This window comes from Cebus imitator, unplaced genomic scaffold, assembly GCF_001604975.1.
Source record: "Cebus imitator isolate Cc_AM_T3 unplaced genomic scaffold, Cebus_imitator-1.0 Scaffold443, whole genome shotgun sequence".
Lineage (NCBI taxonomy): Eukaryota > Metazoa > Chordata > Mammalia > Primates > Cebidae > Cebus > Cebus imitator.
The window spans coordinates 1,450,471-1,464,796 of record NW_016107758.1 but is presented as its reverse complement, the minus strand read 5'-3'; the positions used below and the strand labels follow the sequence as shown (position 1 = coordinate 1,464,796).

At 48.7% G+C, this 14,326-nt stretch overlaps 1 protein-coding gene across 10 annotated transcripts in view; it reads right to left on the bottom strand.

Moving 5' to 3' along the window:
- The window catches only part of ANKMY1 (ankyrin repeat and MYND domain containing 1), a 78,881-nt gene that overhangs the window by 29,929 nt on the left and 34,626 nt on the right, over window positions 1-14,326 (bottom strand). For 7 of the 10 annotated variants that reach the window (XM_017510757.2, XM_037732174.1, XM_017510751.2 and 4 more), the window contains 3 exons: window positions 13,942-14,113; window positions 1,632-1,772; window positions 724-864 (listed from right to left, as the gene is read on the bottom strand). In XM_017510757.2, the coding sequence (XP_017366246.2) occupies window positions 724-864; window positions 1,632-1,772; window positions 13,942-14,113 (454 nt within the window). The remainder of the gene's footprint in view (window positions 1-723; window positions 865-1,631; window positions 1,773-13,941; window positions 14,114-14,326) is intronic. The other 3 variants (XM_037732175.1, XM_037732179.1, XM_037732176.1) reach the window with 1 other exon arrangement.

Genomic DNA, 14,326 nt, shown 5'->3' with positions numbered 1-14,326 from the left:
CTCCCTGCCTCCTCTCCCCCTCCTCCCTGCCTCCCCTCCCCCTCCCAGTATCACTCGTGCGCCCATTCTCACACACAGCACTTCTGCACACTCATCCCCATGCTGATGTCAGGACCACACAAGTCACCATCTTGCTGAAGGCCCAGGATCTTTAATATCATTTATAAGTGGGTAAACTGAGGCTCAGTGTGTCATGTGCTCATAGCCAACTGACTTAGGCTGCACCTGCTACCACACGGCAAAGCTGAGACCTGGCCTCAGTTTCCCCACATCCACCCCAGCCGCTGGGCATCTTCGGACTGGTTCCCACACCCAACTTGGTAGGAATTAACCCCCAAGGCAGGCAGGAGGCAGCGGTCACAGGGCCAGCAGGGCAGGGCCCAGGGCTCTGGAAGATGAGACCTGCCCTGGGGTCCTGAGTCAGAAACACAGGAGAGTGACAGAGAAGGGTTGGCAGCACGGGACGGACGGTCACAGCCAGGCCCAAGGCTCCCACACATGCCTGACCAGGCCCTGGGGTAAGAAACCAACTTTATGCCGCCACCCCCCTCCCCGTGCATGCACACGCGTGTGTGTGTGTGTGTGTGCGAGTGCAAAATCCCATCCTCGCCTTGCCTTGCTTCCCTCCCCATCTTCCCACGAGCCCTGGCTTCTACCTGAGACTCAGCCTGAGAAGCGTGTCCGCCTGCTGGCAGCCCGTCGCCCGCCAGGCCCGGCCCTCACCTTGTTGCTGTCCTCCCGCTCACAGGCCACGTGCAGAGCCGTCCTGCCCCCGTCCTCAGGGAGGGGTGTGTGCGCGCCGTAATAGGCTCGGGGAGGGCCTGGCTCATGGCTGAGCTTCAGGCTAGAGGGCAGCAGGTCCACCTGTGTAAAATGGAGGGCTCTGCCAGCGCCCACAGACCTGCCGTGTGCCCACGGGAACAGCAAGGGAGCGAGGGAGCTGCCTCCCCAAACTGTGGGTCTGGAGTCTCACCCCGCGAAACCCTCTTGAAAACCGATGCCTGGCTTTCTGAGTGCTTGTCCCCTGCACGCCTGTCCCCTGCGCGCCTGTCCCTGAGACACCCCAACATCCACAGGGGTCACAGCCATAGTGCCCTCCCCTCCCGGGCCCCCCTCACTGAGCGGCACACACCCATGTCCAGCATGAACATGTGCTCAGTGGCCTCTGTCATGTGCCAGGAACTGGACAAGGGAAAAGGAAAGCATCGGAGCCCCTGCCCTCAGGGCTGGACCCTGTGGAGGAAGGAAGACGGGACCTCAGAGCCCGTGATGAGGGTCTTTTGGGGGGACAGGATGGCTTCAGCCGGGAGGAGGCCCTGGGGACATGGAACCGGCCTCTGTCTGCAAAGACAAACCTTCCAAAAGGCAATGGCAGCCTGCGACGTGTCCTCATGGGGACCCCGTGCTCTGTGGCCTGCCTGAACAAACACGTTCTTCCAATCAACCGTTTTGGCCTCTCGATATCAGAAGCCCACTGGCTAAGGCTGGCATCCGGACGGGTTTTCTGTGCAGGATCTCCACTGCTGGGGCCTCCAGCCAGCAGGCCCTTCGGGCTCGGCATAGGGCATGACTCCATCCAGGCTTGCCCGGCCAAGGCCCCACACCCCCGCCGCGCATCGCGAGGCACACACCTTGCCGGGATTGTAAGTGTCGTCCTCGTCGGCTGCCTTGGCATCCACGTCGGTGATGGCGTGCAGCAGCAGCTCCACAATCCGGACACCCTCCTCCCCAGGAAGGGCTGCGGCGATGTGGAGTGGTGTCAGGGCGCCCAGCTGTGGAGGAAACACCAGGGCGGGGTGAGGCACATGCTCGTGGGGAGAGACAGGTGAGGCACCTGGGGGACCCAAATGCCAGGGACATGGCTGAGACTCCAAGGGCACCATTCTCAGCCTCACCAGCCCCACAACATGCAAGATGCTGGTCCCTGAAGGCAGCGTGGACACAGCTCCCAGCACACTGAACAGACCACACCTGCTGCTTCCAACACCTAACACACCCGTCCACCAGGGCCACGGGTGAGAAGGCTTGCCCCGAACCAGTGTGATTTTAAGCCACCATCCACACGCTCATCTAAGAAAAGCCCCTCCTTGCCCTTGCCAGGCCCATCAGCTCCTGTGGCCTCCTGACTCCATCCCCTGACCTGTCCATTCTCCATCCAGTGTCCCCATCCATCAGCCGACAGCATCCGTAGATGGCACCCCGACTCAGCAGTGACACAGAGATGTTCATAGGGGCCGTAGCCTCTGAAGGCAGCCCTGCCAGCCCAAGGGAGAGCCCGGCTGGGAATGGACAGTGGACCTTGGGTCAAGAGATGCTCCCCAACCCCTTAAAGACCAGCCTCGCTCAAACAGGAAAGAGAAAAGCACCCAGGAGGGCCCCCTGAGGGAGAGCCAGAAGAGCCTGGATGGTAGAAAGAGCCACCAGCATGGAGACCAGTCAGAGGAACTTGGGGAGAGCAGCTGGGTGTGCCCATGCAGGCCCATCCACCAATGACCCAGGAAGATGGCTGGGGCATCCGAGGCAGAGAGCAGGGCAGGGTCCAGGCAGCTGCTGACTCCCAGAAGAAGCGGGACACTCCCAGCTTGACAGCAGCCCCTGGGACCCCCACACAGCCCAACACCCACACCCTCAAGCATGACCAGGGCAGCAGCACCTACGCCCAGCAGAGGCATGCAGCAAGAGGAGAGAAACGGGAGCACAGTGCAGGCATCGCCTGTTGTGGGGAAGGCCGGTGCTGCAGGCGACAATCTACTGACCCCAGAGAGACGCAGACCCACGCAGCCAAGGGGAGAAAGGGCAGCCCGCCACTCCGTGGCAACCGCAGCCCCAGCCACCAGGAGGCACATGGGGCTGTGCGTTCCTGACAGTCAGCTGAAGGCCACACACTCGTTACACGTCATGTCACCCCTAAAACAGCAGCAGCAACGGCAACAACTGAGCTAGTAACAGAACCGACCCAGCTGAGGCATGCATCAAGAGACGATTAAGCTGAGGAAGTTCCCAAAAACAGCAGAAGCACAAAGACATAGAAAACAGTGCAGAACAAAATCTGGGGACATGAGAGAGAGCTGGAGTTCTAACATCTCTCAGGTAGGAGCAGAGACATGGAGAGAAATACTACAGAAATAATACAAGAAAACTTCACAGACTAGCAGCTCTGACCCAGTGCTAAGCTGACGTAATAGGGAGGGGGGAATTAACCCTTACAAAGACACAGGAGTTCAGGGGGCATCACACTTCTTATTAAGACCCACAAGTCCTGGAAAGGCAGAAGACAGTGAGGCAGGACCTTCAGAGGTCTAAGGGAAAACAGTTTGGAACCCAGAATTCTGTACCCAACTAAACTATTATTCAAGCAAGAGGGTAAATGGTGGCATTTTCAGCAACATGAGGGCTCAGTTTCCCACCACAGACCCTCTCCAAACAGATGGCGGATGACACTCTGCCAGGAGCACAGAAGGAATCCAAGGGGAAGTTGCAAGGCACAAAGTTCAATGAAGAGCAAAGAACCCCCTAACTTCCAGGTCCAGGTAAGGCTGGCAGTTAGAGTGGGACCTGGAGCCAGGATCCCGAGAAGGTGCTGACGTTCTGCTCTCGCTGAGAGAAGCTTGTTCCGTCTGCTCTGCGTTTCCTCATACATTAATATTAATAAGATCCCGTTGGGCATAAGTGTATAACCAGGTTGTAGAAAAACTGTGGTTCTGCCCAACCTGAGATGTAGGCATCCTTTCTCTGACAGCCAAATCCCGACATCTGGCGGTGACACATTGTGGTGTTTGCAGGAAAACGTGGCTCTTGGAGATACACTGTGAGCCCAGTGCTGCCACCAACGTTCAGTATGAACATTTACATACTTGGCAATTCTGTGAAATACCAGGCATTATGGGAATTAACCAAGGAGCTGCAGCTCTGCTACAGCGAGCATTGCTGTGCCCGGAGCCTTGACAGTGCGGCTGAACAGTGAGGGGCCTTGCGCCCCCAACAAGCAAAATGTCCACAGGAAAAGGACTCCTGATGGCTTCAGACCCCAGAACAAATGCTCAACCCCACCACCAATAAAAGAAATGCAAATTTAGGCCATGCTGAGGTGTTGTTTTCCAACTGTGGAGGGGTGGCAGCTGTGCCTGACAAGGCTCCAGGGGCGTGAATGCCAGTCTTGCTGGTGGCGTGTGGCAGGCAAGTCCCAGGAAGGCCACTTGGCACCTGCTCTCCTAATTCCTAACACATGGGGTCAGCAAGACCACTTTTATTCTTGTAGATAGAATTGCACATGTTCTGCAGATGTCTGGGTCGATTTCTGTGTGGCACCTTTGTCATTTCGGTAGTGATGCATTCATCTGGCCCCTGTGGATGCGACAGTTGATTTACACATGTTTCTAACAGGTGTTTGAAACTGGCCCCATCATCCCGTAGAACTGATGTTTATGGTTTCTTTTGAATAAACATAGAAATTGACCCTCCCAATCTGAAAACTTGAGAAGGTTAAGTTTATCTCAGCTTCTTTCTCAGAAAACCAACCCTCAGACCTCCCAGACAGCATCAAAGAGCTGAATGCACCAGATCATGGCATCCAGAGAGTGAGACGGCAGATGTCCTTCCCTTCATGACTGCCTCATCTGCCACCTGAGTCCTGCTAGCCAACTCCTCTTCCTCACTCTGCCTAATTCATGTTTTCCCAAACACGGTTACACTTCCTCCTTGCAACATAAACCCCTAATTGTAGTCAGCTGTGGAGATGGATTTGAGACTGATCTCCCATCTCCTTGGTGGCAGCACCCTATTAAAGCCTTCTTCCCTGGCAATACTCATCTTAGTGGTTGGCTTTCTGAGTGGCAAGCAGCAGGACCTAGATCAAACTCCTGCTGTTTCGGTAACAGATTTTGGTTCCCTGACCAGGAACGCATTGCTCATGGCTCAGCTGCTATGGGCTGAGTTCTGAAGCGCCCCCCGCCCCTTCAAGCAACTGCGTCACGCTTTTTTGGCTGAAGACAGATTCTGATCTTTCTCCTTGGTCACACCACTGCCAGCCCCAGCAGCATTCCTGGCTGCCTAGGAAGAACAGTCTTTGAAATTTGACATTTGTGTCCGGGTGGGTGACTATCTTTTGTGGACACCAGACAGCAGGATCTGCTCCCATCAAGTTGGGGAAATTCCAAAAGAATTTCCATTTGCATGTTGAACAGGCCTGACTGACTGAGAGAGTAAGCACCCGACTATTTCAGTTGGGACACCCTTGGGGCGTGTTTGTTGCTGCAGCAGTTGGATTGTGTTTTGGTGATTGTTTGTGTGTGTTGACAAAGTCACGGGAAATCAGAATAAACTCATCTTCTTTTTGGCCCTGATATTCTTTGGACTCTGGAGAAGTTTGTCTTCTCCATGGGCCTCATTTTACATTTGAATGGGAAGGTGAGATGGAGTTCCCTGTATCCAGGATTTTATGCTGCTGTTCTAAGCAAGGTTAGGCCTGCTTAATAGATTATGTTCTTCTGTGGTACTGTTTAGCCTCAGTGTTCTCTGGGGAGGTTTGGCCTTTTAAAATAAAACCAATATGGAAACTGCTTTACCCCAAAGTTTGGTTCACAGCCTTCATTCTATTACCTATTAGGGCAAACAAAGTTTGGCCATGTGAACATGTCTGTTAACTGATGAGTTTGTATTGCTATCTCATGGCTAGAGTTCCAAGGTAAAAGCTATTGAATCTGTGTGTGTGTGTGTGTGTGTGTGTGTGTGTGTGTGTGTGTATGTTTAGGTGTGTTTATGTTGTACATTGATTGTTGTATGTTGTGCCTACAAAATTGGCTTATAAATAACTAAGCTCATAAATTAAGAAGTCCAAACAATTTTCAAGTTCACATGACTTAAGTAAATCTTAAACATACTGAATTTAACATTATTATCAAGATAAAAATACAAATGTTTTTGACATTGTCAGTATATATATTTATCCAGGTTTATATTTGTCTCTGCTAGATATTTTGAGGTTCCAGGGTTTGGCACAGAAGGTTATAAAACTATAAATCCAGCCAAAACAAAATGATCCTTGTGTGACTTTTTTGACAAGAATTGAGTACATGTAAATGAGAATAAACAGTTGTAGTTTTTTGTAATTTGAAATCTTAAAGTCATTTTTCATGCTCCTTGGATATCTGGGTCATTTCCAATTAAGAAAGGCTTATGATATTGGGAAACATTTTTTTAATTGTGGAATATACTCATCTATAAAATGCCAATATTTCTTGAAAATTAGTATCCTTAGAATTCTCAGGATTTCTTGCTTCCTCGTTTTTCACTAAAATTTAAGGTTAGTAAGAATAAAGATTGTAGTTAATATATGGTTATATATATAAGATGTGCCAAAGAAGATGTGTCCTTATTGAAAAAAAGAATAGTTTTGTCTAATTCAAAAGTTACCTAGGCCAGGCATGATAGTTCATGTCTGTAATCCCAGCACTTTGGGAGGCCAAGGTGAGATTGCCTGCATTCAGGAGTTTGAGACAAGCCTGGGTTACATAGCGAGAACTTGTCGCTACTAAAAATTAAAATTATCCAGGAATGGTGGCACACACCTGTAGTCCCAGCTACTCAGGAGGCTGCGGTGGGAGGATCACTTATGCCTAGGAAGTTGAGGCTGCAGTGAGCCATGATCGTGCCACTGCATTCCAGCCTGGGTGACAGAGCAAGACACTGTCTCAAAAAAAAAAAAAAAAAAAAAAAAAAAAAAAAAAAAAAAAAAAAAAAAAAAAAAAAAAAAAAAAAAGAAAGAAAAAAGTTACCTAAAGGTTGATTTGAATTATGAACTTGAAAAGATTATTTATGAAACAAGGTATTAATAGAAAGGAACCTGTAAGTAGGGGAGAGAGATGTAAAGAAATTTATGCATATTAAGATGTATTTTCATTAAGGAAAGTTATAAAGAGAATAATTTTGTATGAGGAAGAATCTTGTGTGGTAAATGTCTGTCCTAAAATAAAATGACCGGTTACTTAAAAAAGAAAAAAAATCTAAGATGAAAGAGAGTCCAAGCATGTCATAGATGGTCTGTGTAAGGCATAGGTAGTTTTTTGTTTGTTTCTCTGTGTGTCTACCTTCATGTACATATAGACAAAACAGAAAGTTGAAAAATTTTAGATAATATTCTTTAAAACTTGATAGAAAACTGGATAAATTTGGCTGATGAGCATTGTCCATAGTTAAAGCTCCTAGTCTTAATGAAGGGAAATTAAGAAATACTGTAAAGAAATGCATTGGCAGTTTGACAATTCTTTTTTAATAGAGTTATGCATGAAGCCAGATTTAGCATGGAGCCAGATTTCACATCCATGCTTGCATTGCTTTGTCTCACACTGTATTTGCTCTTCTGCATAGGTAGTACCAGCACTAAAGGACTTACTGGCCACATGCCTCAAGCAAATGTCTTAAGTACACAAAATGTATAGTGCTGTTGGTGGCCTTAAAGATATTAATTTGTATACCAGGTATGAAATATTCGTCATACTTTTTTAGGCTCTCAGGAACATTGAAGCCTCTATGGTAAACTCAGTAGGAGAAAAAATGGGTGTTGGTTTCCCATTAGCTTTGGCTTTTACATTTCACTGATGTGCTGTTTGTTCTCCTTCAGGTTTTACTTATATGTCCATATATATAAAACCATTGATGTTTTCTAGCTTCTAATGGAAGGCCTGTATTTGGTTCTATAAACAGTCACTTTGTTTCCTATGCATTTCCAACAGTTCATCATTTGCTCTGTTTATCTAAAGTTCCTAAGCTACCTTTATTTATCAAGCCTCCAAAAAATAATAGGGCACACCAACCATTTAAAATTGGATTGATTTTGCTTACCTCTGATGAGCTAGAGAGCTGTAAGAGCATTAAGTTTCCTGGCAATAAATAAAACATGTATACGTTCTGAAAAGAAATAGTATATTATTTATTTTCTTATTTGGGAAAGTAGGTGAGAGTAGCAAAGTTCACATGGTGTTTATTTCCAAGATAATTCAATTCCATCAATAATCTGAGTTGGTTTCACATCTTTTCCTTTAAGTAATGAGGATAAACAGTGACATGGGTACAAAGCTTCAGTGTTCAGGAAAGATTGGCCTTGGCCTTAAACCCATATTGACTGGGATTTCTCTCAAATTACTTACTTGTGTTTACAGTTACAAAATCAAGTGGCATTCACTTGGATTAAATAGTAATTTTTAAAAGTAGGAGTTTCTAGTGATTTCTGATCCCAAGCCTTTTGTCACTGTTGGGCTTCCAAGTGTGTGTGTGTGTGTGTGTGTGTGTGTGTGTGTGTGTTTTAAATTTTCCAAGTGTGTTCTTTAAAACAAAATATGTATAAGTGTTGCACTGGTTTGAAGATTCTAATGGTGACAGTTACCTAACAAATTGTCAATACTGTATCTAGAAATCAATCTTGGAAATGTGTGAAGATGCACTTTGAAAACATATGAAAAGAAATTATCACATGCTTGTCCTTGATTTGTCCTTTCGTTGCTGTATCACACTTAAATGAAAGGAGATTATCCTCGTACTGAATTTTCAAAACTGATATTTGCATTTACCATTTTTTCTCATGGAAACTTCATTGTCTTACTTTGATAAATTTGGCATTTTTTATGTTTTTGGTCACTGTTCTGTCCCTAGAATGCTAGCAATTAGGAATCTACAGGGAGTTAACTTCATCACTCTGATACAGTAGTTGGAAGTGCTGCTAGCGGTAACTTCTAGACACCAAATCACAGCGTTTTAATTTGTGACATGTTAGAGAGAATGATGGGACCTTCTGCAGCATAAATGTCCTGTTAACATTCCTGTGCTGTTGAGTCACAGGGCTTTGACCCTGGGTCTGAAGATGGCACCGACCCTGCTATGAACACTGACGTCGGTCAGAGCCTCGACTTCACACCTGGGAGAAGGTGACCATCAACATGAACTGCTCTTGCAAGACACGGGGCCAGAAATTAAAACTATTTGATCCTTCTAGGCCCAGAGACTATCGTAAAAGAGGTGAGCACTTGAGATTGCACGGGGCAGTTGTGAGAGATAAAATTAGTTCAGAGTTTTTCTATAAATTAAACAATATCAAAAGCACATGGATATAAGGCCAGTGTCTGGGCCCCTGTGTCAAAATAATAGGGTTTTCTTGGAGCTCTGATCTTCTCTTTAACAGAAAATTGTAAAAGGTTATAAACATTTTATGTAAATCTTACTTTATGTTTAAACTGATTAAAATAAATTTGTTTACAAGTTTTTATTAAAATTAGTTTTAACATTAATAATACATTATACAAAGGTAAAATGTTTTTCTTTTTTCAATAAAATTTTTGTATAACATTAATAAGAGATAACAAAATCTTTTTTTACTTTTTGAGTAAGCTGCAGAATAAAAGGAGAGAGAGACAGATTCAGTTGGCCTCATGCTGTCTTTATTAGGCCATATTGTTTGGGAAACTGATTCTCCTATCAAAGAGTAAAGGTTTTTGTGGGGGGGGTTGAAACATTTAAATTATTTTGGCTAAAGGAACGGAAATTTTATAGTGACCTGTGTGTCTCTAACCTTTGATATTTGACAAACTCCAAAAGCAAAATTTCAAGTTTCAAATTCAGTCTTCTTTACCTCAAACTAGCTCTTTGGGGGATATCGGGCCCCCAAAGTCCAAGAGAGACATATTAGGATTATTTGGTATGTTAGAATTATACAGAAAGCATTGTCAAATGCAAAGTGGTGTTCAGCTTTCTCTGGGTTATATGTATATAGACGTACTGTTCATATGTGTTTCAGGATGGTATGACATTCCTGAAATTCTGATATGTCTTAATATATGTTTCAGGGGTTATCACAATTATTGTTAAATTGTTGTATGACACAGAAATAACCAAATTTCCTTGTCAACTGTGTCTTTAACTATGGTTGTCCTAAGACTTTTGTCATCCACAATTATTGTTTTGCTTTGATTTTTTTCAAAAATCAAAGTTATAATCAGCTGCAGTCCAGGGCTTGCTTCTCTGGGCGAGTTCGTGGAAAGGACTATTGGATGCAGGTTTCTGATAAGTTTGGAGATTATGCCATTGGAGAGGAAACTTCCAGGATTCTAATTAAAAAGCTGGTGTTGCCAGGCACAGTGGCTCATCCCTGTAATCCCAGCACTTTAGGAGGCCAAGGCAGGCGGACCACCTGAGATTGGGAGTTTGAGACCAGCCTGACCAACACCACAAAACCCAGTCTCTACTAAAAATACAAAATTAGCCAGGTGTGGTGGTATATGTCTGTAATCCCAGCTACTTGGGAGGCTGAGGCAGGAGAGCTGCTTGAACCCAGGAGGCGGAGGTGGCAGTGAGCTGAGATGGTGCCATTGCAATCCCAGCCTGGGCAACAAGAGTGAAATGCCATCTCAAAAAAAAAAAAAAAAAAAAAACAGTTGGTGTTATCCCCAGTATGACTGCTAACCCAGTATGAAGCAGAGCAGGAGGTGACTGGATGGACTGAACTAATGGAGAAATGAAGCCATTTTTTGTGGCTTTTTTTTGAAACACTGCTGGTTCTTTTTGTTTCATTTTTCAGAGTCTGGAGAGCTTTTATCTTTTAAGCGGTTACATCCTTTAACAATTGAGTAGAGTCTACTCTCGCAAACAGAATTTGAGGCTTTTTTCTCTCTGTGCCTGACTTCTCCAGAATTTGGAAACTATGCAATTTTTTTAAATTTGTGGCCATGTGTTTGTTTGGGTACATTTACGAGGAATCTTTCTTTTGTAATGGGACACAGTTGGAGGAGCTGATTACTCTCCCAGGGCTTTGACTGGAACGGTACGTTTTCAGAAGGAGCAGATTGCTTTGAGAAATTGAGATTGGCTTTAACGAGCCAATAAGAATCTCTTAGAAGAACTGGCCTCATACCTTGACTATGCGGTTCCGTTTGCATGCTTCCTGGCCTGCAGTAAGTGGACCGTGTCACTTTCCCCAAGTTGTTTTGGGGCCTCGCGAAAAGTAGCTCTTCCGATTCACGCAGGGATCTGAAGGCACAGATGGATCCTTAGCTTGGCTTGAGAGGCCTTTGAGGTTGAGTCTGAGATTCCCTCTGAAAGGTTCCTGCAAAGCCAACCTAGGAGAGCCTGTATGGACAACGACTCTTGGCTGGGCACGGTGGCTCATGCCTGTAACCCAGCACTTTGGGAGGCCAGAGCAGGAGGGTTGCTGAGCCCAGGAGTTTGAGACCAGCCTGGGCAACACAGTGAGACCCTGTCCCTAAAAAAATTTTTTTTAATTAGCCAGGCCTGGTGGTGCATGCCTATAGTGCCAGCTACTCTGGAGGCTGAAGTAGGAGGATCACTTGTGCCTGGGAGGTCGATCACTTGTGCCTTCTTCCCTGGCAGAGCTCGTCATCTCACCGATCTGTGCGGTGAGCCATGATTACACCACTGCGCTGCAGTCTGGGTGACAGAGTGAGACCCTGTCTCAAAAGAAAAAAAAAGACAATAATTCTTCCTGCTCCTTGTGTAGGTAATCAGGCCATGTATACGGGACTGAAGCTTACTTTGCAGGTAGGTTGGTCTTGCTGTGATTTGTGTTTGGTGGAAGTGGAGGACTGGAAAGAGAAAGATTGTGTTTCAGAAAAAAAATCTAGTATCGGCTTAACCTTGGATTCCTGGGTTGGCCGCATCGTCCCCAATGACATGGCGCTGCCCACACGCCCCTCCTCAGCATGAAGCAGCCAAAGACCCACAGCCTGATTCCTCATGATGGAGGAACTGACAAGTGGGGGGTGGAACGGCCGAACAGCCCCGCAGAACTGATGCTTATGGTTTCTTTTTAATAAACATAAACAATAACCCTCCCATTCTTTAAAACTTGAGAAGTTACATTGGCCTTATCTGAGCTCCTTTCTCAGGAAACCAACCAGCAGGCCTTCTAAATAGTATCAAGGAACAGAGAGTCACTGGATCACAGCATCTGGACAGTGAGGCCCTCGCTCCCTCGCCCATCATGGCTGCCTGTGGGACCACCTGCTTCCTGTTGACCAATTCTTCTGCCTTAGCACTCCTAACTCCTGTTTTCCCACACGTGGTTACATTTCTTCCCTGCTTTACAAACCCTCAGTTTTAGTCAGTTGAGGAGATGAATTTCAGAACGATCTCCTGTTCTCCCGGCTGCAGCACCCGATTAAAGCCTTCTTCCCTGGCAGAGCTCATCATCTCACTGATCTGCGTGGTGGGCGGCAGGATCCGGACAGAACCCCTGGTGTTTGGGTAACATGTTCATTTCTGAACCCACTCAAATGTTTTAATGTTTAAAAACTTTCTATTTGAAAGACAAATGTGTAAATAATATATTCCCAATCAGCAATTAACAGATGAATAAACAAATGAGTAAGTGAAGTATGCTGGTGCCCAGTTTAAAGGCTGTGCCCTTAATCAGCAGCAAAGATGGAGTCCAATCGGTCAACCTAAAAAGTTATGAAATTATCCTGAGTCTTAAACCAAAAATTCTGTTTTCTGTGTAACCTTACGCTTGGAAGAAAAGTTTAATTACCAAGCGGAAAGGCTGGAAACTAGGGGCCTGGACAGGGAGACCCACCTGCCCTCAAACACTCCATCCCACCCGAGTGACAACTGGCAAGGCTGGTGCCCAGAGAGAGCCATCAGCCCTCACCCCGTCAGTACCCTGTGAATAAAGCAAAGGGCCAGAACGATGGATGAGTGTGTATGTAACCGGAGAAGAAAAAAATACTACAAGCAAATTTCACAGCCAAGTGGCCAGGCCCCCATCGTGGATCTGCATAACGGGCCCCCCGTTCTGGGGACACCCAAAGGTGGCCCTGGTGCCAGTTCGTCCCCATCTGGAATATTCTTGGCCACTGCGGACAGCAGTCGTTCCTCGAGTGTGGATGGGCGGATGCAGTGAACGGGAAATGGTGATGGTTTTAGTGTGGATCTTAGAGAAGTAACTGCAGGGCCCCTCAAAGTACAAAGAAAGAACAAGACTTCGGGCCAAGGGGTGAAACGCAGCGGATAACGCCACGTTGAGGCGAAGAGGAAACGCCGCAGCGAGCCCGCGCTGGCCGTCAAACCCCCATCTGGGCCGGTCCCCTGCGCACCCCGGCGGGGCCCTGGGGACTGACGGACCCGCCAGGGAAGCCTCGCCCGCACCCTTCGCCTCCGGGGAGGAGCAGCCGCGGCCGGGGCCGATTCCATTCAGAGCGCCGGGAATTCGGGAAGGACGCGCTGCAGGCAACGGGGGCCCGGCAGGGGCTGCCCGCGGCCCAGGGCACGCGTGGGGACAGGAGAGTTGTTTGAACGAGCTAAACCCGCCGGGCGCGGAGTCCCCGGTGAAACGCGGCAGAAACGCTGAAGCTGCTTCAAGGACCCAGCAGGGGAGTCGACTCGGGGAAAACGCCCCGTGAAGCCGCCCGCGAGCGGCCGGCCGTGGCCGCGGGGTGGGAAGGAGCCGCCCCCGGGACCCCCGGGAGGAAGGCGCGGCCGCGTCTCAGCGGGCCCGGGGCTCTTGCTTCCCGAGAAACCACACACGGCCGGAATCCCCTTCAAAGCGTTTCTCAGCTAAACATCTTGCTGGCGGGATCTGTGGGGCCAATGAGACTCTCAGCACCGAAACCCTTTGCCTCCGCGGCAGGTGTCCCGGTGACGCTGAGCCGGGGCGCACGGGGCCGCCGCCTGCCGAGCACGGTCCCCCCTCCCCGGGGGGCCTTGAGAACGCGCTTCCCCTAAGTTTGCTCCAACACCGGGGAAAAATTACAAGCGTGGTGACACGCACTGAAAACCAGCAGGGCGTCCAGTCCTGTCTGGGGACCTGGGTGGGACAGCGGGCGGTGGGACCCCCGCTCCGGCGCCGCCCCCAACACGCACAGCCGGGGCGGGCCGGCCTCCAGCGCCCGCGAACAAGAGCCCGCCCCGCGCCCCGGGCCCCGGAGTCCGGGCCGCTCCTACCTGCGGGGGGAATCGGATGTCGGTCCGCGCGCCGTGCTCCAGCAGCAGCCTCACCCCGTCCGTGTCGCCGGCCTTCACCGCGAGGAACAGGGCCTGCGTGGGCACGCGGCACAGGTTGGGGTCCGCGCCGCGGCGCAGCAGCAGCTGGATGGTCCGCCAGCGCCTCTTCCGCCTGGAAAACCAGAGCGCTCGTGGGTCCCGCAGGGCAGGCACCCACGCCGCGAGGCCGGACACCTGCACCGCGCCCGGGGCGCGCCCAGCCAGCGAGGAGGCCGGGGAGGGGCGCGTGGGGGTTATGTGTGTGCCGCGACCACACAGCAACACACACAGCACACACACACAAGCCACACCACCGCACACACAGCACACATACACACACAGATCA